The following is a 22,853-nucleotide window of genomic DNA, read 5'->3' as shown; positions in this document are numbered from 1 at the left end:
CTATGATTACAGTAAATCATGCTTACAGTATATGCTTCCTGAGGCATAAATGGGCTGCAGGATGCTAGAAACCTAAAACCACAACTTTAAATTGATAAAATCTGAATATGTGTTGTAAATCAGCTATTTTCAACCTTTGCAGCACCAGGGACCAGTTTTGTGGAAAACAGTTTCATGTGCAACTTAGATCCCACACATGTGCAGCTATTAATAATAATAATAATAATAATAATAATAATAATAATAATAGTAATGATGATGATGATGATGATGTTGGAAGGGACCTTGGAGGTCATCTAGTCCAACCCCCTGCTCAGGCAGGAAACCCTATACCATTTCGGACAAATGGCTGTCCATTCTCTTCTTAAAAACTTCCAGTGTTGGAGCATTCACCACTTCTGGAGCAGGTTGTTCCACTGGTTAATTGTTCTGTCAGGAAGTTTCTCCTTAGTTCTAGGTTGCTTCTCTCCTTGATTAGTTTCTACCCGTTGTTTCTTATCCTGCCTTCAGGCGCTTTGGAAAATAGCTTGACTCCCTCTTCTTTGTGGCAGCCCCTGAGATACTGGAACACTGCTATGAAGCTTTGCTCACTTGTGTGGCCCAGTTCCTAACAGGCTATGTACTGGTACTGGTCTGCAGCTCGGAGACTGGGGACCCCTGTTGTAAATAATTCCTAATAAGGTCATATTTATGTTTCTGTAGGAAGGTATAGAGACTGCCTAAAAATATGAAAATGATGACAGCACAATAGGGCAAAATCAATGATTTTTCCTGGCACAAAATTAGGGTCCAACATACTTTTTTTTAAATGGTCTTTTGCTTTATGTATAAAGCAAATATTTTGTGACTTGGAAGGAAGGAAGGAGCACTGTTTAGTTTCCCTTGAGATCCTGAACTAAACCAATATTACAGAAGTTTGAACGAACCAAAACCTGGTTTGTTCCCAACAAGGGAACAAATCCAACTTCCTGTGGTTTATTCAGGAACCGTCAATGTTTTGAGTGTGATGAATTTAGTTCTCCTTCTTTCAAAGAGTCTGTTAGGTCAGTGATGGCAAACCTTTTAGAGACCGAGTGCCCAAACTGCAACCCAAAACCCACTTATGCATCACCGGGTGCCGGGTAGATGTGGCCCATTGGGTAGGTGTGGCTGCGATGGTAACAGCAGACTGGGTGGGACTAAAAAGTTCAATCAATCAATTCCAACTTTGCAAGATCTTCCCCCCCCCCCCGCGAGAAGTTGGAATTGACTGATTGAACTTTTTTTTTTTTGCACACGGCGGCGGAGGCCTAAAGTGAAAAGGTTTTATAAAACCCAGCTGAAGGCCTAGGACTGGGGCGACGGTGCGCATGCCCATAGAGAGGGCTCTGAGTGCCGCCTCTGGCACCCATGCCATAGGTTCGCCATCACTGTGTTAGATTAATTGAGTAGGGTCTTAATTTTAAAGCCAACTTTGCATAAAAGTTTTTCTCCTTCCAGTTTGATTAAAAGGCAGACTCCAAACCTCTCAAAAGGCAGCATAATGCCGATCCTAATTTTTAAAGTCAGGTTCAAGAGTTCTTGTGGGTCCTGAGGGTTCCAGTCATCTCATAATCTCAGGAACAGCAACATCCATTTCTGGATTCAGGGGTGGAACGAGAAGCCCCTGAAGATCAAATGCTGGACAGAAAATACAAACGATTCACAGAGATTTTAATCAGAGAGGATCCAGCTTGATTCAGAAATACAGTACCGTACAGTTTCCAGAAACCTCATTGCAGATCAACCTTGCTGATTTTTTTTAGACTTGAGAACCCTCGTCTTTCTCCAGTGCATTAAACTCCAAACATAAAAGGGAAGCATCAAACACTGTCCCAGGTTCAAGAAGGGTTCAGAACACAGGTGGACTCAGGGAAAAGTAAAGGCATCTCTCTAAACCTGGCTTCTCAAGTGACATTCTCCAGATGTTTTGGACTACCTTTCCAGAAAAAGGCTCTACAAACAGTAGGAATGGTCAGATTGCAGGCATGGCACGAGAATGGAAGGCACAAGCACAGGGTCAGCCAGCTTCCTTCAGAAGACATCCAAACATCATTGGAACAAGAATATTCTTGTTCTGTAGGAGGAAAACTGAACCACGACTCAACAGTAGAGTTTAAGAATTACTCAGCCGTAGAAAGTCGTAACAGCCTGCATTGCGTATTTTTGGCCAGTGGCGTATTTCTTATCCAACAGGCACATGTGAAGCTGTGCAAGTCACATGAGCTGTTCCCACATATTGATGGGGGGGGGATGAGGGCCATCTGAAAGGGGCCTTGGGAGACCAAGAAAATCCTGCAGGTGTTTCCATGCTGAGAAAAAGTCTCTGTGATTAGGACTCGTCCTCTAACGTTAGGAGACTTCCCAAACAAGATTCGGAGTGACTTCACTTATAAGACTTCCCCTCCTCTCCTTTCTACATGGAAAATAGCTGTTTCCTTCCCAAGATCCACAAACTGCACTAAGCCATCAAACGGGCTGTTTTATTCTGGGGAACCAAGTTTGTGCAGAGATGAATTAGGAATCCCGGTTTAGGGCAGACTGCACGGTGCACACCCCAGGCTGTCCCTTCCTTAAATAGAGGGCAAGAAAGCGTAGCCTTGTGCAGTGGCTCAGAGCAGCTCCGGGGACGAAGGGGATAATTGGAGCTCCCCACAACTCCATTTCTGAAACTACCCTAAGCCTTTCCCCCGATTTCCATGATTTGGATTCGAATCGTGGTCCTGAACCCGCCTTGCGTCCCTTCAGTGCAAAGGCAGTCCGCGATCTATTTGAAAAACAAGGCTTCGCATATCTCCTTCGTCTGCTCGGGCGAAGAGACGCTGTGCCCGAGGGTTCTGGGGTCCGTGTAAATTTCGTAGTCGTTCCCGCCCTGCGAAGGAGAGCAACAGTGGAAGAAGTTGTTCCCAAGAAACGGCAGAAGGAAAAAAAAAAAGTCTCTCAGCCCACTTTGCCCAGGAAATGCACTTCTTTGCTGCCCTTGAACAAATAGCCCAGGAATATTCCCGCTAAAACAGCGGTTCTCAACCTGTGGGTCGGGACCCCATTTGGGGTCGAACGACCATTTCACGGGGGTCGCCAAACAACGCAGTCCGCCATTTTTTCTCCCCTTTTCCTTAGCTGTGCTACTCCCTTTTATTCTATTGGCTTTTGAAAGCCAATAGAATAGATCCTCTTGAATAGAGTCTAATTCTATTGGCTTTCAAAAGCCAATAGGAATTGTCCAGGCTGTCTCTGCCCTGCTGAGCCCTCCAAAAGTCCCATTCTGCAAATGGTGCTGCACCAGTTGAGTAATCCTCGACTTACGACCAGTTGAGTAGTCCTCGACTTACGACCGGTTGGGGGTCACGGCATTAAAAAGGTTGAGAACCACTGCGCTAAAAGTTCTGTTCTGATTTTCAGCAGCTATGTTCCAGAGGGAAAGATTCTAGGCAAGTAGTCCTCAGCTTACAACTTTTAGTTTAGTGACCATTTGAAGTTAAAACAGCACTGAAAAAAATGACTCATGACCGTTTCCCACACTTATGACCATTGCAGCATCCCAATGACCACGTGTTCAAAATTCAAACGCTTGGCAACTGACTCACATTTATGATCACATTTACGTGATCCCCTTTTGTGACCTTCGGATGAGCAAATCAATGGGGGGGAAGCCAGATTCTGTTTGATTAACTGCAGTGATTCACTTAACAACTGGGCCAAGAAAGGTTGCAAAATGGGGCAACACTCACCCAACAACTGCCTCACTTAGCAATGGAAATTTTGGGCTCCATTGTGGTCATAAGTCAAGGATCATCTGTGCAAGTAGTCCTTGACTTACAACGCTATGTTTAGCAACCGTTCAAAGTTACAACAGCGCCGAAAAAAGGGGCAAGACCAGTCCTCGCACTTTTGACCATCAAAGTATCCCCACAGTTACACGATCCACATTCGAGCACCTGACATCCGTCACAGGTTGACGGCCATTGTGGTGTCCCAGGGTCCCGTGTTTGCATTTGCGACCTTCCCAGCTGGCTTCCAAGAAGCAAAGTCAATGGGGAAATTTGGATTTGCTTAATGGCCACGTGATTCATTTAATAACTGCACTGATTTGCTTTATCATGGCAAAAGGAGGTCTAAAATGGGTTTGCAACTCACCTAAGAAGCTAGACAGGGCCTGGACGGCAGGAGAACTCAGGTCTGAAGGGTAGATTTGGAAACTGGAAGCCCACCCCGATGCTGTGGCCCCAAAGCAGCACAAGGCTGTGCAACAGCAACAGCACTTAGACTTATATACCACCCCATAATGCTTTGTAGCCCTCTCTTAAGTGGTTTACACCAGCCTTTTGCCCCCCAACAATCTGGGTCCTCACTTTACTGACCTCAGAAGGATGGAAGGCTGAGTCTACCCTGAGTGGTCAGGATCGAACTTCTGACTGTGGGCAGAGTCAGCCTGCAATATTGCATTCTAACCAGAAGGAAGGAAGGAAGGAAGGAAGGAAGGAAGGAAGGAAGGAAGGAAGGAAGGAAGGAAGGAAGGAAGGAAGGAAGGAAGGAAGGAAGGAAGGAAGGAAGGGCAATAGCACTTAGACTTATATACCGCTTTACAGTGCTTTACAGCCCTCTCTGAGCATTTTACAGAATCAGCCTGTTGCCCCCAACAATCCGGCTCCTCATTTTACCGACCTCGGAAGGCCGGAAGGGTGAGTCAACCTTGAGCCGGTCAGGATCGAAGTGCCGAACTGCTGGCAGCCGGCAGTCCGCAGAAGCCTGCAGTGCTGCATTCTAACCTCTTGTGGTTAGAATGCCCTACTCACCGGCATGGTCTTATCTCCAAAGAAATAGATCTGCTCGAAGTTGTCCTGGGCAACAATTCCTAAGCAGTACCGTTTGTCCCAACCGTTGGGGAAGACGTCAAAGCTGATCTGCCCTCCTGCAGAGACAAAAGAGAGGAGAGGAGTGGGATGGGTGGGCTGAGCAACAGAAGTGACGGAGCTGATTTGAGCAAGGGCAGCTCCGAATGGAACAAAAATCCAAAGACGCAGAACGCAGGAACCCATGAATGAACCCCCCCATCCAGTCAGAGCTGAAGAAGCTTCTTGGATGAGAAGCGAAACGTCTTCAAGGAAAAACAAAGGAAGTCCAGTTGCCTCCTGAAAAAGCACCTTTGGGATGACTGAGAATCTCCCCAGTCATAAATCAAGGGCTATCTTTATATATAGCCCTGTGCACAAGTCTCTGAAGAGCTGGGGATCCTGCTCCTCACAGTAAATCTGAACAATTATGGGGTGCTGGTGTGTTGCTTCACCCTCTTACGTAAACTTTTCAGGCGTGAAAGAGCCCACCTGGAAGGCTAGCAATGGTGTGATTGTGTGTGTGTGTGTGTGTGTGTGTGTGATACCAGATTTCTTCCCTTGAAACTGGAGGGTCAGTGGGGAAGGCCCAAAGGCGAAATGCCACCAGCTCTCAGCTTGTCAATTATTATGAATATACTAATATTTCATCCTATTCTAGGACATTTGTTTTTAAATGTGCTGCTTTAAGGTCAGCATTTGTTTAGTGCTTTCTGAGCTAAATTGATTGGATAGTTGAAACTCTGCTGTTCTGTTTTGTGCTACATGTTGTTAAAGAAGAATAAAAATAACATCTGCTTATCCCAAGTCTTTGGGAAGGACTTGGTAGACAAAAATGCCATATCCAGTCTGAACAGCTGGCTGGCTGTTACAACAACAATATTAGACCTGAATATCCTGACTTTGCAAAAAAAACCAAAACACCTTACTCAGAACTGCCTATATACTCAGATGCTACTTTAACAGCTGTTGGGTCCTTGGTTAGGACTTGAATTGTTAAGTTTTTACCAGTCCCAGACTGTGAATCAAACTGAAGATTAAATCTTAAATAATAATTAATTTCTACACAATTGCAGGCTAAGACCGCAATCCTTTGGTGGATGATGGTCATCATCATCTCTGCAACTCTTGAGCTGTCACATCCCTCAACAATCTCAGTTTTAATCAGCAAATATTAGTTGCATCTTCCAAAACTCAGCATCTCAGTTGCATCTCCCCTGTCCGTACATCTGACTCTGACACCAACACTGGACATTTCTGCTGTTTTGTTTGCGAAAGAGGCAACAACTTGCATTTTACCAGAGGTGCTCCTCACTTACCGACCACTAGTATAGCAACTGTTCAATGTTACAACGGCGCTGAACAAAGGGACTTACAAGTAATTCTTGAGGTTCCTTTCACTGCAACATCCCTGCTGTCACTGGGCAACCAGTTTGCTCTTGTGGCAGGTTGCAGCATCCAATGGTTACATGATTCACCCTTTGTGATCTTCCCTGCCAGCTTCCCACAAGCAAAGTCAACGGGGAGGCCGGCAGGAAAAGTCCCATGTCACTTGGTTTAAGTCTCCCCCATATATACATGGTCCCCAGGTTTTGCTGGGCTCATCCTCTGCCTCCCTGGGCACGTGCAAATTCAGCTGCTACCACTTTTCTGGCCACTGGCCTGTTTGCAAAGCTGCCTGGCACCTGAAACTTTTTCAATCAGAATAGAGCTGGAAGGGACCTTGAGGTCTTCTAGTCCAGCCCCCTGCTCAAAGCAGGAAAACCTATACCATTTCAGACAAGTGACTGTCCAGTCTCTTCTTAAAAACCTCCAGTGATGGAGCGCCCACGATTTCTGGTGGCAAGCTGTTCCACTGGTTACTTGTTCTCACTGTCAAGAAGTTTCCCCTTAATTCCAGGTTGCTTCTCTCCTTGAATTGTTTCTTCTCCTGCCCTCTGGTACTTTGGAGAATAGTTTGACCCCCTCTTCTTTGTAGCAGCCCCTCAAATACTGGAATACTGCTATCATGTCACCCCTATTTCTTCTTTTCTTTAGACTAGCCAAACCCAAGTCCTGCAACCATTATTTTAGTCTCCAGGCGTTTAATCATCTTAGTTGCTCTTCTTTGCACTTTTTCCAAAATCTCAACATCTTTTTTGTAATGTGATCAAACCTGGGTGCAGTGGCCTTACTAAGGCTTTATAAAGTGGTACGTGATTTTGATTCTATGCCTCTGTTTATACAACCGAGGATTGTATTAACTTTTTTAGCTGCTGACTCAGGTTTAAATGATCGTCCACTAGGACTCCACAGTCCCTCTCACAGTTACTGTTTATTAGCCAGGTTTTGCCTAATCTGTACTTGTACCTTTGGTTTTTCCTGCCCAGGTGCTGCCCCCCCTCACTGACTATGCTTGTTGAAAGCAACAGGACCTTGTGAGAAGGTCCTCACTGTATGGCCCACAATGCTTGCCGAAATATAAAGAGGAGGAGGCAGCAACATGGACTGCTAAGCAATGTGGTCATGCGACATTATGCTTTTCAACCGCATTGTTTGTGGATGGAAATTCTGGCCCCCAATTGCCGTCATAAGTTGAGGACCACCTGCACTGCTAAGTCAGCCTGGTTTTATACAACTTGGTGACCTCCAGCTGAAATGGGTTTTAAATCCCAGCGGGATTCTGAGCACCCCTGGAAAAGAGCAAATGGGAGAAAATCAGCAAAAAGACAGACTGTTGTGTTCTTCACACTGGCTGGGAAACAATGGAGCTTTTTCCTCCGAAAACAGACCATCCACTAGGCTGGCACGGAAGAGGGTCTTCCCTTAATATTTTTTGGATCTTCAGGCAATTAGGATACTTTCTGAATGCAGCTACTTCTCTTCTTTAAAAAGTGGTACCTATGGAAAACGTAAGGCCTTTTCCAGCAAAGTCACGCCGTAAATCAGCGACAAATCTCTCCCGGATCTGTTCCCTCTGTTCAAGAAATTAAAAAAAAAAAGATCCATCAGTTTAGGAAAAAAGATGATTTTCCAATAGCCTGGTGCCACAATCACAAAATAATTTACACCAAGATAACTTTCTATGTCATTGTAGAGCAGCGGTTCCCAACCTTTTCTATATCCTGCACCCCTAAAACGCTTCTGATATATTCTTGCACCCGTTACAAAAGTTTGAAATAAGGGCAACGAATTATGCACATACACTATAATTTTGAAAACCTGTTTTTGCACTCCCTGGAATATCATCTCGCACCTTCAGGCAAAGGGGTGAAAACATTTTTTAAATCAGAACAACGAGATAACATTTGTGGCTCAGACGGAGGCCTTCCTGATTCACGGTGTTTCTCAACCTCAGTCATTTGAAGACGGGTGGACTTCAACTCCCAGAATGTCTGGCTGGGGAATTCTGGGAAGTGAAGTCCACCCATCTTCAAGTGGCTGAGGCTGAAAGACAGTGGACTGAAATATAAAAAGGAGGAGGCAGGGCAACACAGACTGGCAAGATACTGTTATTTCAGCCAACCTCAATAAATATAAATGTTAGCCTTCTTGTGGAACTGATTTTTTAGTCTAGTTTGGTGGAACCAGTTGGTGGGACTGACAATCATTTATTTATTTATTTATGAGACTTATATACCGCTTTAAGTGCAAGCACTCTCTAAGCGGTGTACACCAGTAAGCAATGTATATATATCTATATATTTACATTGCCCCCAACAATCTGGGTCCTCATTTTACCTACCCCGGAAGGATGGAAGGCTGAGTCAACCTTCAACACAACTAATAAATAGTTAGCACAAATGTAGTTACTTGGGTGTAATTCAACCGAATTCAACGGCAACGACTTCTGAGCACACGAAATTTGCACTGTAATCCCACAATTCCATATCTGTGCCCCATAGACCAGCTTCAGAAATGGTACTATGAGGCCCTCAACCTCTAGATAGTCCTTGTCTTATGACCACAATCAAGCACAAAATTTCCGTCGTTAAGTGAGACATTTGTTAAGTGAGTTTTTACGACCCTTCTGGCCACAGTTGTTGTGAATCTGCTGCTGTTAAGCGAGTAACACGGTCACAAAGTGAATAGGGCTTCCCCATTGATTTTACTTGTCAGAAGGTCGCAAAAGGTGTTCACATGATCCCGGGACACATAAGTGTCCTGTGACTCAGAATTTTGACCATGTGGGGATACTACAACGGTCGTGTGAGAAACGGTCATAAGTCACTTTTTTCAGTGTTGTTGTAATGTCGAATAGTCACTAAACAAACTGTTGTAAACCAAGGACTACGTGTATTGGCAGTTTCCCAGAAATGTCTAGTCAATTTCTCAGAGTTTGGGTAGATGCTTGAATGGTGAAATAACTGATTTTGTCCACCCGTTACATCTCTTAAAATGCCCCAATACAGGCAGTCTTCAACTTATGACCGTTCACTTAATGACTGTTTGAAATTCCGATGGACCTACCTGGTGGATACTTGTGACCCAGGTCTGAGGTCCCAATGGTTGGGTCCCCTGCGGTCACATGACAGAAGTTCAGGGCTTTGGCAACCAGGCAATCACGTGACCTCATTTTACAAGTTATTTTTTTCAACTTACGGTTTTCGGTAAAACTGCCCCCATAATAAACCATTGGTTCACTTAAGAATGGCAGCATTTGCTTAACAACTGTGGATTCGTTTAATGACTGCCACAAAAATGTCGTAGAATTGGGTGAGTCACCGCCCTGCTCCACAACCATCACGAGGTCCAACCACGATGGGCGGGTGCCATTACAGTTATAAAACAAGGACTTCCTGCATGCAAAAAATGCTCAGTTCACTGAAGCCTAAAACTTGATTCAATTCCTACCTCCCCCCCCCCAAACACTCCAGATGACTAAGAAGGCACCGGAAGGATCAAACACGAACCCGTCACCTGCCTTATCGAGCTCAAAAAACTCCATCCGTTCCACTTGGTTACAGCTTCTGCCAACGGGGGAAACATTCAGCATCCCATTTCGGAATTCAATGAAAGTGCCTCTAAAAAAAAGGGAAAAAAACCCCCATGTATTTGGAGAACAGAATAAATCAAGCCCACTGGGCGAGGGGACGGCAGAGATAAATGACTTTTTCCTGCCTTTATTACTTTTACAAATAATTCAAGGCAGTGAATACACACACATGCACACACATTTTTTCCCTTCTCCTTCCTCCTATTTTCCACACAACAGCCCTGTGAGGTGGCTTAGGCTGAGAGAGAGGGACTGGCCAAAATCCTCTGTGGTTGTTGGAACCACACGCTCAGGACTTTCAGCTAGAATGATTTGATTTGAGCAACTAAGATGATTAAAGGACTGGAGACAAAAATATATGAAGGGCGATTACAGGAACCGGGTATGGCCAGTCTAGAGAAAAGAAGGACTATGGGGGATATAATAGCAGTATTCCATTATTTGAGGGGCTGCCACAAAGAAGAGGGGCTTAATCTATTTTCCAAAGCACCTGAAGGCAGGACAAGAAACAATGGATGGAAATTAATCAAGGAGAGAAGCAACCTGGAATTAAGGAGAAACTTCCTTAACAGTGAGGACAATTAATCGGTGAAATGTCTTGTCTCCGGAAGTTGTGGGTGCTCCATTGCTGTCAGTTTTCAAAAAGAGACTGAACAACCACCTATCTGAAATGGTATTCAAGACAGTTTTTATCATTGTCGTGCTAATGTTGTGCTAATGTAATCCACTTTAAACCTGACTGCAAATATTAGATTTCTTTGTCAGAGTTGTCAAAGTCTGGAACGTTATCCAATTCAGTTGTCTCAGCTACTAACGTTCGCAGTTTTAATTCTAATTTAACTTCTGTGGACCTCACATTTAAGAGGTTCCTAAAGGGGCACCCATAAGTAAGTGCACTGACATGCCTATCGCCCCTGTCACATTTTAACATTTTTCCATTTTGCTCGTTCAAATTTGTAATTTTTATTTGACAAATTACAATTTTCAATTTAGATTTTTTTTAAAAAAAAAATTAAACGCAGGCTAGTTGCCAAGTGCCCCAAATGCAGTCATATGACCATGCTGTTGCTGTTGTAACTTTGGAATTGGTTTATAAGTACCCCTGGGGAAGTCAGTCGTAACGCTAAACTGTCACTAAGTGGCCAGTCATAAGCTGAGGACTATCTATAAAGCACAAATGCACATACCTTTTCCTGGGGAGCTTAATTTTTGCAATGTAGCTCAGGCAGTAGTTGATCAAATCCTGGAGCAGCTCTTCCCCCATGTGGTCTTGGATGCTCTGCCCAGAAGACGCAAAGAAGAATCATGCCAGAGTCCCAAACCCCAAGAAGCAACTCTCAAGACATCAACATATAGCAAAATACTTCCTGGGTTCTGCTTCTCAAAGCTTTGGAGGACTTTTTCTTCCTGAATCTGGGGGATCCTTACTGACCAGGCAGGGATCAGATGGGCAAGGTCCCCACAGGGTAATTTTTACACGGGTTCAGCAGCCACGATTAGGCTAAAAGTCCACCATGTCTCTCACCACAGCTAAACATCTTTTCTTTTTTTTTTGCAAAAGAATAGTATACCTTTCACCATTCACCATTGTTGCCAAATTAAGTGACAAATGGGGACGTCCAATATACCAAAACAGAATACACCAAAACAGGCAACCAAACTGTCAAATAAAGGCAAATTATCATAAATTAGATTATGTTAAATTAACCTAAGAAGGCCTTCTGGAGAGAGAGAGAGCTGAGGGAGGAACAGAGTGTTTCTTGCAAAAGCAAACGGATATTCTCCGTGCTGCAACCTTTCCTTCAGATCCATCACGCTCCGGGACTTAATTGATTTTAAATCCACCTATACGTGAGCCATTCTCACATCTTTGGACCAACCATTCCATAGGTGAATTCTACCCTGGTTGAAGAGGCATTTCTGTTGGTGTGTTCTGTGGAGCAGGCCGTGAAGCAGAGCCAGGGTTAGAGATGTGCAAAAACCTTTTAAGGTTGACAGGTTCTGAACCCCAAAAGAGGTTCTTCTGAGGCCAGAGTGACCCCTTGCCTTGTACACTTGGAGAAGCCCCAAATGGGAGTTTGGACTGTTTCAATCTCAAAGTATTTTAGTTTAGCAAGTTATTTGTCCAATTTATCAGCTGCCCATCTCGTCAAGCAAGTGACTGGTGCCGTACAACAAAGCTAAACAGTCAAAAAAATACCTAAATATTACAATTTATTAAAAACAGCTGTAGGTCGAAGACGACCTATAACTGGACAAATGAAGGAAACCTTCTTCTGAGCGGTGTACAAAGCCTGTAATCTATAGGTGAAGGAGTGATAGAATTTGGGGGCAGAGTTAAAAGAGGAATCAGACTAGCATCACTTCATAGGCACAAACAAATTAAGTCCACCACCACCACCACCCGCCTTGAATTCCCTTGACTCTTATCGAACACCAAGCAGGGGCTAACCACTAGTTCAGGAGATTCTTGCATGATTAGCAATAAATCAGTTTAAGTGGATTTTCACCTGAAACAATCCCTGAAAATGGAACACTCCACTTCTTTTCACACTGCACCAAGATTAATTTGAGAAAAACTGCCAGAAAAGTAGGATTTAGAGAAAAGGGAACATAATGTTTTGGACTTCTCCAGAACATTCTGTTCCAAGAAAGTTTTGTGCATACTTTTCTTCCCTCTTATCACTTTTAGGACCCCCTTGGTTTTTTTGATTTCACGTCTCTGATATTTATCCTGGTAACAGAAAATCTCTCGGTATGATATGCTGTACTCCAGTGTTTCCCAAACTTGACAATTTTAAGGCATGAGGACTTCAACTCCCAGAATTCCACAGCCAGCAACGCTGGCTGTGGAATTCTGGGAGTTGAAGTCCACATGCCTTAAAATTGTCAAGTTTGGGAAACACTGCTGTACTCAAACATTATATGCTCCTCCGTTTGAATTCCATGCATTTTTTAATGAATATGAGGACTGGTTAAAGATTGTGAGAATTTATAAGATAAAATGTTCATTTGAACTCTCTTTTAGTCCTCCCTTTTAGTCTCTTTTGAACGCTCTTTTAGTCCTTGAGTTACAAGCATTTATTCAGTGACTGAAATAAATGCTGAAGGAAGGGTTTTATGATTAGTCTTCAAAGTTCAAGAAGTGGCTTTGGGTAATGAGGAAAAAGTTGGGAAGCACTGCTTAAGGCAGTGATGGCGAACCTTTTAGAGACCGAGTGCCCAAACTGCAAACCAAAACCCACTTATTTATCGCCGGGTGCCGAGTGGGTGTGGCCACTGGGTGGGTGTGGCTATGGTGGTCATGGCAGACTGGGTGGGTGTGGCCAAGGTGGGCATGATCACCTCAATGTTGCTCGTGGAGAGGGACACCTGTGGGGGGCCGGGCAGGGTTGGGGGAGATCCAGGGGGTCTCTGGCAGGTGGGGCAGTGGGCAGGAGGCTCATCCTGCGGGGTGAAGCGAGGCAAGGCGAGGCAGAGCAGGGATGCCATTGTCACAGGGCAAGGCGAGGCAGGGGCCAGGGTCGCTGCTGCCTGACACCATCAGTCCCCCACACAGAGGCCAGTGAGCGCATGGGTGCATCTGGCCACGTGGGACCTCGGCGAGTTAGCGGGCGGCTGGTTGAAGAGGGACTGTTGCCATCTCCGGGGCATGGCACGAGTGCCCACAGAGAGGGCTCTGAGTGCCGCCTCTAGCACGTGTGCCATAGGTTCGCCACGACTGATTTAAGGCCTAATCCTGCATTACTATCAAAATATCAGATGTTACACGATATGTCAGTTGATCCTAACTTACAAACCTGTATATGAAGAAGTTTTCCATCTTTGTATGATACCAGGCCATTTTCCGGAAAAACATAGTCATATTTTCCAACCACTACCCTCCAGAAAAAGAGAGAGAAGAAAACAAACAAAGGAGCATTAATTTTTATTATTTACTCAGAGAAAATTTCCATGAAATTAAAAATCTTCTTTCCTATTCCCTCCTCTGAATTCATAAAGCACCTGACTTAAAAAAAAAAAAAAAAAGTCTGTACAGCCACCTGAAAGTAACTGGGCAAACTGATTACAATGAAGATGTGTGGTAAATATGCCCAAGAATAACTGACAATCTCTGTGACAAAAATTCCACAGAGAACTGGTGTGTTACAAAGCAGAGTGACAGTTATTTACTGTACAAAAATGCTTCCAGGCCCCAAATAGACCAAATAGTATATTTGAAAACGAAGCTGGCAGGGTGGGTGCCACACACACCCTCTTTGGGATAGGTTTATCTCCAAGTTCAAATCAATGTTCACTTTGATCTGGTCTGTATCTCTCAGCCAACCTCCCTCAAAGGGTTGCTGTGAAGACAAATTGTCCGGAGGAAAGGGGATGGGGCAGGTGCAGTGGCAGATTTGAAGGCAAGAAGGTGCCTTGTAACCTTTAATATCATCTATCAGCAGGCCCTTAAACTAGACAATCCGTGCCCCACCGAATCATGGTTTCAGAGATATTGCCTTACTTAAACAGAGAAACAGAATGACAAAGGATGGGCAAAAAAGCAGTGGGAGCATGAGGGACCTTCGACTTCCTGCTGTCTTCCCCAATGAGTTTCCTTGTGGAAATGTGGTGGAGAACATCAGAAATCTTCCTTCCTTCCTCCCCTTTGCAGCAGGCAGGCAAGTGCCTGCTGCTCGGTAGGGGAGGGGCAAGGGATTGCAAGACTGGCTGGGAAACTGTCACAGAAAGTTGAAAATGAAGTTCACATGACCGTAGCAGCAGTTAATAGCACTGAAGGACTGCAACTTCCCCAAATTTCATTTCCTCAAGAGTCCTGGGTCCCAGATTTTGGATACATTCTGTAAATTTGAGACCTTGGCTCAACAACTGTTGCCCTATGATTCACCGTTTTGCCCATTTAAAGGTCAGGGTAACAAAAATGTTAGTAGTGTATAGATACATCTTTTTCTCAGATTATATTGCCAATTCTGGTAAAAGGGACGGCTATTTTAAGAAGTTTGCACTTTAAAATACCAAAGGATGATTTGAAGATTCTGTCTGCCTTTAAATCTAAAGCACTTGAAAGCTTGAATAAATGTAATAAGCCACTAAATGAAGGAAGCTGAGGAACGTCCTCATTGGGGGTTCTTCTGGCACCCTTGTTCCCCCCCCCAAAAGCCCACCTAACATCCAACTTGGTGCATTTTTGGCATTAAGTCAAGATGTCTCCCTTCTGCCAGGTATTTCTACAACTTGATTCTAAGTGCCATTTCTATATTGGAATAATGGATTCCCTTTCCAATACCCTTTATTAATTGCATGTTATTTTTACTCTTTTCGTAAAGCTGAAAACCATTTTTGAAAAAACAATTTTTGGCGTGAAAAATTCAAACCACTCCTTCTTCTTCCAATACCTCTTTTAGACTCCGCATTCTGCTGATGGTGTAAATGTCTTCTCCTGGCTAGTTACAAGCCTTTGTAATAAAGTCACCATTAAATAATAATGTCTCCCAAACTGTGACTTTGGGCGCAACACAAACTGTTTATCCAATCAGCAGCTCTGCTGTTTTCTCTTAAGGCTTCTTTCTCAGAAAGACAATCTCTCTCTAAATTCACAGATGCTAATTAGTCACAGGGCTGAAAAGCTATGGAGAGATTTCAAGCCACGCGGTTTTTCCAATCTGAAAATAGGAATGGATTTTTAATTCAATTTAAGGCATGCCTATTGCCACGTGGCACGTTCGATTTGAACCAGCTGACCTCAGAAGTGAATGCAATAAAGGAGGTAACAACAGCTGCCCAACCCATAATGGCAATTCATTAACTTTGCCACTCCTGGATCGGCTTCCCACGCCTTCACCTTCTACTTACCGTCCTCGCCCAGCTGTTCTTGAATCTTTTCGAAGTCTGAGCCCCCTACTACGCCGACTTTCACCTTTTGCCGCAAAGCCTGTAGGAAATCTGCCATCTCGGAAGTGATTTTCTGGATCGGTTGAGAAGAGAGAAATCCGTGTGTCAATCCGATCAAGCAGGGATTATACTCACAAGCTCTTGGTGATCTCCCTTATTATTTTCAGACCATTCATTCATAATGTGGATTTCTTTCCATCTTGTTCTTAAAATGGTGCTGTGAGGTAGGAGGGGAGGCCATGAAGTGATCCAACAGGGTTGAATGAGCACACCTTAAGCCCAACTTCCAAACTCTCTTAACAAAATAACAGAGTTAGGAGGGACCTCAGAGGTCTTTAACAAGGTAAGGCAGTGCATTTATATCAGTGTTTCTCAACCTTGACAATTTTAAGGCATGTGGACTTCAACTCCCAGAATTCCACAGCCAGAAATGCTGGCTGTGGAATTCTGGGAGTTGAAGTCCACATGCCTTAAAATTGTCAAGGTTGAGAAACACTGATTTATATAATGAAAGCGAATCAATCAATCAAATTCTCACAGCCTATATAACTGCAGGTGAAGAAATGGAGAAATAACTTTAATAACCTTTTCTACCATTGCCACAAGGAAATAAAATGTCTAGCTCTAGCTTTATCAAATCAGGAAGTGGTCTTGAATTAGAGACAATTTTGTCATCATAACTATATTTTTATTGTACTCTAATCATGGTCCTTTATCATTAATTCCTTTTTAAAATTGTAACTTTGATCTGTGATGAAAGTAACGTGAAGAGTTACGAAATCAGAACTGCTCACAAAAACCAAGGTGCTAGTGATCAAATGCCCCCAAACTTTAAAGTTCAACAAACTCACAACTAAGTTGGCATAAATCACTCCAAGGAAGGAACCATCAAGAGTTAAACAAGAAATGGAGCTCCTTCTACGCTGCCACGACTGAGGATGCTGTTTATTCATTCCCAACCAGGTTTACTTGCTCTCATTACAAAGAGAGTATCAACCATTAATTGCAACTATGTATTAAAACTGTGATAAAGATTAAAATCTGAAGAGGACCAACCCAAGATGTAATGGAATACTATGTAATGCATTAAAAGCCTGGCCAGCAGGCAGCTTTCAGCTATTAATCGGAGAATAATTAATAAATAATACAGGTCAGTCCTTGACTTACAACAATTTGTTTAGTGACGGTTCGAAGTTGCAACGTCACTGAAAAAAGTGATGGCCGTTGCAGCATCCCCATGGTCATGTGATCAACATTCAGATACTTGGCAACCAGTTCATATTTAGGACGGTCGCATAGTGTCCTGGAGTCACGTAATTCCCTTTGGCAACTTTTTTTTTTTTTAAAAATATTTTTATTCATAATACAATTAAAACAACAATGGACAAACATGACATTCCAGAATGAATTTTCCTATCAGTTCCTATCATGGTACAAAAGCTTAATACATCGTTCTTAACCTCTATATAAGCCTCATCTTCTATACAATACAATTATATATACAATTATATGTACAGTTATATATATCTTTTTAATTCTACCATTAACTTGAAGTCCGAGCAGTTCTCCTTAATTTGCCCCAGATTTCGAAGTACTCGTGTTCTGTCTTGTCTTTCATAATCATTGTAAGCCTGTCCATCTCAGCACATGATAAAATTTTATGCAGGATCTCTTCTTCCATTGGAGTTCCCTTATTCCTCCAATTTTGAGCAAAAACCAGTCTGGAAGCCGTTAAAATGTGTAGCATTAAATAAAGTACGCCTTTGTCATGCTTTTGCGTAGTTCAGTGGTTCTCAACCTTTTTAATGCCACGACCCCCCCCAACCGGTCGTAAGTCGAGGACTACTCAACCAGTCGTAAGTCGAGGACTACTCAACTGGTGCAGCACCGTTTGCAGAATGGGACTTTTGGCGGGGTCAGCAGGGCAGAGACAGCCTGGACAATTCCTATTGGCTTTTGAAAGCAATAGAATTAGACTCTATTCAAGAGAGTCTATTCTATTGGCTTTCAAAAGCCAACAGAATAAAAGGGAGTAGCACAGCTAAGGAAAAAGAGGAAAAAAAATGGCAGACTGCGTTGTTTGGCGACCCCGTGAAATGGTCATTCGACCCCAAATGGGGTCCCGACCCACAGGTTGAGAACCACTGGCGTAGTTAAACCTAATAGAAAGAGTTCTGGTTTTGGTTCTACCACTCGCTCTAATATTTCTTCCAACCATACTTTAATCCTGTTCCAAAAATCACGAGCTCGTGTGCATTCCCACCACATATGATAGTAAGTTCCACTTGTCAAATTACATTTCCAACATTTAGGGGAGTCATTGGTACACATTTTAGCCAATCTTGTGGGTGGGAGATGCCACCTCTAAAACATTTTGTAAAGGTTCTCTTTGTAAGAGGTGGCCAAAGTAAGCGTCTTGTTTCTTGCCCATAGTTCTTGCCAGATGTGCAGATCAAAATTAAGACTAAAGTCCTTGCTCCAATTCAACATAGTCCCTTTTACTTGTTCCTCGGACATTGCCTTTTGGCGACTTTCTGCCAAGCCAAGTCAACGGGGAAGCCAGATCCACTTAGCAACTGTGCTATTAAAAAAAAATGGGGCAAAACTCACTTAACGGCAGTCTCGCTTAGCAACAGAAATGTAGTCGCAAGTCGAGGACCACCTGTAACTGCCGCCACCTAATTGCCAGGGAGTTGGGTAAACGGCCAAGGCAGCTGCACTACTCGCTGGGAGCAGTTTTTAGGCGAGGAATTGACTGCACAGCCCTCTTCCGTAACAGGCTGGTCCCGGACTTAAAGCACTCTGCCCATGCTCAGAGGCACCCTTCTGCTCGCCATCCCCCGAGTCCTACCTGCCGAGGCGCGGTCAGGGTGCCGTCCACGTCGAAGAGGCAGAGAACCGAGCCGCCACCCTCGCCCTCCATGGCTCTGCCCGAATGCCTGCTCAGCGCCGCGGCTCCTTCGAACAGGATGCGCCCGAGCAAAAACTACAGGCCCCAGCATGCCTCCCGGCCGAGGTGACGTCTACGCATGCGCGCGCCTCCCCTGCCAGCACGGCGGAGGCCTACGCAGAGCGCGTAGAGGTGGGAGGCGCGGGCGGCGCTCGTCGCTTTCGGTTTTCCTTCGGCTGCCGCCCAATGCGGGGCGGAAGAGTAGTGCGGGAAGCTTACGTGGCTCGCCGGGATTTGTTTAGGTCCGGTTAGGGCAGAGTTTCTCCATCCTCTGCAGCTTCAGGAAGGGTGGGCTTCAACGGCCAGGATCCACGAGCCCCCGTGATTTCCACCCCCCCTCCATTGAAGCCTCCCCCATCTTTTTTTTTATTGAAAATTTTTATTTTTTAACATACATTATAAAAATACAATAAAATGTTAAAGTAAAATAAATTCATAAGCAACCATTGTCTATACTACCTTTACCCCCCCTTACCCTCCCTCCCACCCCCAACCCCCCTCCCTTCACTTCCCAGAGCAGAATACAGGGTTAAGAATAACAAAATTTATAATAATAAAAAGCTAGAGCAGGGGTAGTCAACCTTGGCTCTTTTATGACTCGTGGACTTCAACTCCCAGAATTCCTGAGCCAGCATGGCTCAGCTTGGAAACCTCTCTCTTTCCCCTCAGCATGGCTGGCTCGGGAATTCTGGGAGTTGAAGTCCATGAGTCATAAAAGAGCCAAGGTTGAGCTAGAGGTTGAGAAACGCCGATTTAACTCAAAAGGCCACCTTGGCTCTTTTATGACTTGTGGACTTCAACTCCCAGAATTCCTGAGCCAGCCATGCTGAGGGGAAAGGGAGAGGTTTCCAAGCTGAGCCAGGCTGGCTCGGGAATTCTGGGAGTTGAAGTCCATGAGTCATGAAGGGGCCATAGTTTCCCCATGCTGGCTGAGGAATTCTGGGAGTTGAAGTCCACCAGTCATGAAAGGGCCGTAGTTCCCCCATGCTGGCTCAGGAATTCTGGGAGTTGAAGTCCACGAGTCATAAAAGAGCCAAGGTTGAGCTAGAGGTTGAGAAACGCCGATTTAACTCAAAAGAGCACCTGCAAGTTTAGCTCCTGGCAGTCGAGGAGAGGATCCGATGGGCTTGCCCATCCGAACGAAAACAGAAAGAGCCCCCCGCATTCTTCCTCCAGATATTCCCCCCCGCTAAGAACAGCGCCCACCTTTGCATTTGTTTGCATTACAAAAAAAGAGAGGAAAAAAACCTCCTGCTGCCCAGCATGGACGGTGGAGTCTTGCTCCCACCTCGCCTTTTCCCCTCGCGGACCAGACTCCGAGCACCAAGAAGAGCGGCAAACCCCGGGAGTTTCCCCCCCCCCACCCCACGCCGGCGTGTCTTTGCTGCCACCTGGTGGCTGCGCGAGGTCCGGCAGCCCCGGGAATCCCAGCCCGCCGCCCGTAGGTGACGTCAGCCGCCTCCACGCGCGGGTACCACAAGTCCCATCAGGCACCGCGCCGGGCCGCCTCCCGGGGTGTCTGCACCAGCTCCCGGCGCCTTCGGAGCCTCCGCGGGGAAGGTGATGGGTTTCTGGGCGCCTTGGACTGCAGGGCCCATCTTCCCCAACGAGAGGGGGTGGGCTTTATGGGATTGCATTGCACGGGCGGGTTGGGGACGGGGGGGGGGCGGCGGCCACGCGTGCAAAGCGAGGCTTCTTGCACGGTGCATGGGGCGTGGGGTTGACTCCTTGCGGATTGGAGACCACCCAGCGAGACCACCAGGGTGCGGGGAGGGCGGTCCTGGCTGATCTCCAAACAGGCTAAGCCAGGTTGGGTCTTGGGGGTCACTTTGGAAAGGAGACCACCAGGAATAGTGGGCACCTTGACCTCTTTATCGCAGCATGTCGTTTTCTGTTACAATACGGGTAGTCCTCGACTTACGCCACAGTGATGCCCAACATTTCTGTGGCTAAGCGAGACATTTGTTAAGTGAGTTTTGCCCCATTTTACGACCTTTCTTGTCCCAGTTGTGAAGTAAATCACTGCAGTTGTTAAATTAGCACAGTTGTTAAGTGACTCTGGCTTCCCCATGGACTTGGCTTGTCAGCCGGTCCCAAAAGGGGATCACGTGACCCCCGGGGACACTGTGACCGTCGTAACTATGAACAGGTTGCCAAGCAATTTGGATCAGATTGGTCATGGGAATAATGGAAAGGCTGGAACTGTGAAAAACAGTTATAAGTCACTTTTTTCAGGGCCGTTGTAACTTTGAACGGTCACTAAACTGACCCGAATTGTTGTAAGTCGAGGGCTGTCTGTGTGCTTCCATCAGGCATTGAATTGTAAGCTCTGTGTCTGGTTTTGTAAGGTGTGCGTGGGGCCTCCTAGTCTGGCTGGCACCCCTGGCATTTCTTGGTGGTCTCCTGTCCACAGGCTCACTTGATCTGAGCCTGCTAAGGCCGGCCTCGGCAGAACAAATGAACTCTCTTTTGACATGGAAACAATTTTCTTGTCCATATAACAGTTATAATTTGCCTCGGTTTCCTCCCAAAATGTTCCAGGTTTTGCAGTCTTGCCTAAGCTCTGGCAGTTGCTAATGGACTCTCATCCAGGTCCTAACTGGGTTTGAGTTTGCTCACTTTCCAAATCCAAGCTTGCTGCTGAGAGGCTGTTAAAATGGCACCTTCCATCGTCCCGTGGGAATGATGGTGGTTGTAGTACTACACATTAGAGAAGACCAACCTCAAGACCTACGGAAGAGGTTGCTTTGGATCCAGAGGGCTGGAAAAAATCCCATAATATTACTGAGTCATTTTGGCTAGGAAGCCATTTCTTATCTTGGACAGACCAGCAGCATGTTGGGGGACCTGAGAGTCAACCCCCACTGGTCACCTTGGCCCACCTCACATGGTTGTTGTGAAGACAAAAGCTAGGAATGTCCATGGAGATTCTCAATCGTCCAGGTGATGCTTGTTGCAAAGATCTTTTTTTTTCCAAAAGGCAACTGAACTTTCTTGCTTGTTTTCTTTGAAGAAGTTTCGCTTCTTATCCAAGAAGCTTCTTGTTCTGAAGAACTGAACTGAAGAAGCTTCTTGGGCAAAGAGGGAAACGTTTTCAAAGAAAACAACCAAGAAAGCTCAGTTGCCTTTTGGAAAAAACAACTTAGGGACAAAAACTAGAAATGGGGAATATAAAGAATCAAATCCTTATAGCTACCTGGAGGAAAAACAAAATAAGATAGCCTAGCCTTGAATTAAATTATAGCTTCTATTTTTTTAATTTACAAGCCTGATCACAAATGAAAAGACACACAATTGCTGTGAAAGTTCTACTCCACTGTACGACTGGGTGAAAACCTGATCTGTTTCATTCCAGATGAAGACCCTTGTTGGCTGTGCCCGTCGGTATTTGGTCCTCTTCAGGCCCTGTTGTGCTCCTCAGTTGTGGAAAAGAGGCCACCAGGTGCTCCATTCTTTTCAAAGGCCTACAGTTCTGCAACAGGGAGGTAGCCGGATGCCCATCCTTCGCCGGGTGCAGCCCCGCTGGCTGGGTAGCCTTGACTTGTCTCAGCACGATCCGAAGCCACAATCTAGCCTTGGAAACACAGAGAAATTTACTTTGATTTACCGATTCCCCAGCATCAGGTTGTTGAAACTCTTCTCGAGGTTGAAGGTGCTGCAGACGGGCCTCGCTCTGGTGGTCCTCCCCCCGCTCTGGTATCTCCACGGGATAAACCAGGTTACTTTTGCTCAGGGCTTTTACGCCACAGGCCTCTTCTCCTTCACCCTGGTCTTTCTGTACACCATCAGCTTCTTTCTGCAACGGGTCATCGGCTTCATGTATCTGAGCGAAAGCGGGACTCTCTTGAAGATCTCCCACTTGACCTTTTGGGGGAAGAGGCGAGATTTCTGCTGTCCGGTCGAGTCTGTGGAGCCCTTGGAAGACGAAGACGGACAGAGCAACAGGCACCTCCTGAAGTTCAGACGGCAGGACCAGAAAAAAGTCTTGTATTTTTCACTTCTTTGGGGGCAGGTTGTGAATCAAGAAGCCTTTGGCAAAGTCTTCGGTGTTATTCCTAAGTGTGTGTGAGAGGGGGAGGGGGGGAAAAGAAATTTTAACATCCACAATGTCCCAAAGATGCTTTTTCAGGAGGCAACTGGGCTTTCTTGTTTTTCTTTTGAAGACGTTTCGCTTTTCATCCAAGAA

At 45.2% G+C, this 22,853-nt stretch overlaps 2 protein-coding genes across 3 annotated transcripts; one reads left to right on the top strand and one right to left on the bottom strand.

Moving 5' to 3' along the window:
* Window positions 1–1,671: 1,671 nt before the first annotated feature.
* Window positions 1,672–18,735, bottom strand: PMM2 (phosphomannomutase 2). The gene is made up of 8 exons (XM_039349749.1): window positions 18,569–18,735; window positions 15,679–15,790; window positions 13,626–13,702; window positions 11,013–11,104; window positions 9,754–9,853; window positions 7,731–7,806; window positions 4,815–4,930; window positions 1,672–2,890 (listed from the first exon to the last, which is right to left on the bottom strand). The coding sequence occupies exons 1-8, from the start codon at window positions 18,638–18,640 to the stop codon at window positions 2,786–2,788; spliced, it is 750 nt and encodes a 249-aa protein (XP_039205683.1). The 5' UTR covers window positions 18,641–18,735; the 3' UTR covers window positions 1,672–2,785.
* A 1,347-nt stretch (window positions 18,736–20,082) lies between these two features.
* On the top strand, window positions 20,083–22,853 carry TMEM186 (transmembrane protein 186). 2 transcript variants are annotated; one of them, XM_039349747.1, is made up of 2 exons: window positions 20,083–20,227; window positions 22,023–22,853. In XM_039349747.1, exon 2 carries the CDS (start codon window positions 22,023–22,025, stop codon window positions 22,734–22,736), a length of 714 nt encoding a protein of 237 aa, XP_039205681.1. In that variant the 5' UTR covers window positions 20,083–20,227; the 3' UTR covers window positions 22,737–22,853. The 2 variants fall into 2 exon arrangements, with proteins under 2 accessions (XP_039205681.1, XP_039205680.1); XM_039349746.1 differs by having other exon boundaries at window positions 20,087–20,283.

This window comes from Crotalus tigris, unplaced genomic scaffold (genome assembly GCF_016545835.1).
Source record: "Crotalus tigris isolate CLP2741 ecotype Arizona unplaced genomic scaffold, ASM1654583v1 scf7180000018301.7375997, whole genome shotgun sequence".
NCBI classification, from domain to species: domain Eukaryota; kingdom Metazoa; phylum Chordata; class Lepidosauria; order Squamata; family Viperidae; genus Crotalus; species Crotalus tigris.
Note: the sequence above shows the minus strand (reverse complement) of the source record. Positions and strands in the feature narration are given on the sequence as shown.

What these genes read in the sequence shown, in the direction of transcription:
- TMEM186 (XM_039349747.1), top strand. Translation starts at nt 22,023, where the DNA reads ATGAAGACCCTTGTTGGCTGTGCCCGTCGGTATTTGGTCCTCTTCAGG.
- PMM2 (XM_039349749.1), bottom strand. Translation starts at nt 18,640, where the DNA reads ATGGAGGGCGAGGGTGGCGGCTCGGTTCTCTGCCTCTTCGACGTGGAC. An exon ending in ATTAAGCTCCCCAGGAAAAG is followed by an intron (nt 9,854 to 11,012) that starts GTATGTGCATTT and finishes CCTTTTTTTTAG; the next exon opens with AGGCACTTTCATTGAATTCC. An exon ending in AGTTTTTTGAGCTCGATAAG is followed by an intron (nt 7,807 to 9,753) that starts GCAGGTGACGGG and finishes TTTCTTGAACAG; the next exon opens with AGGGAACAGATCCGGGAGAG.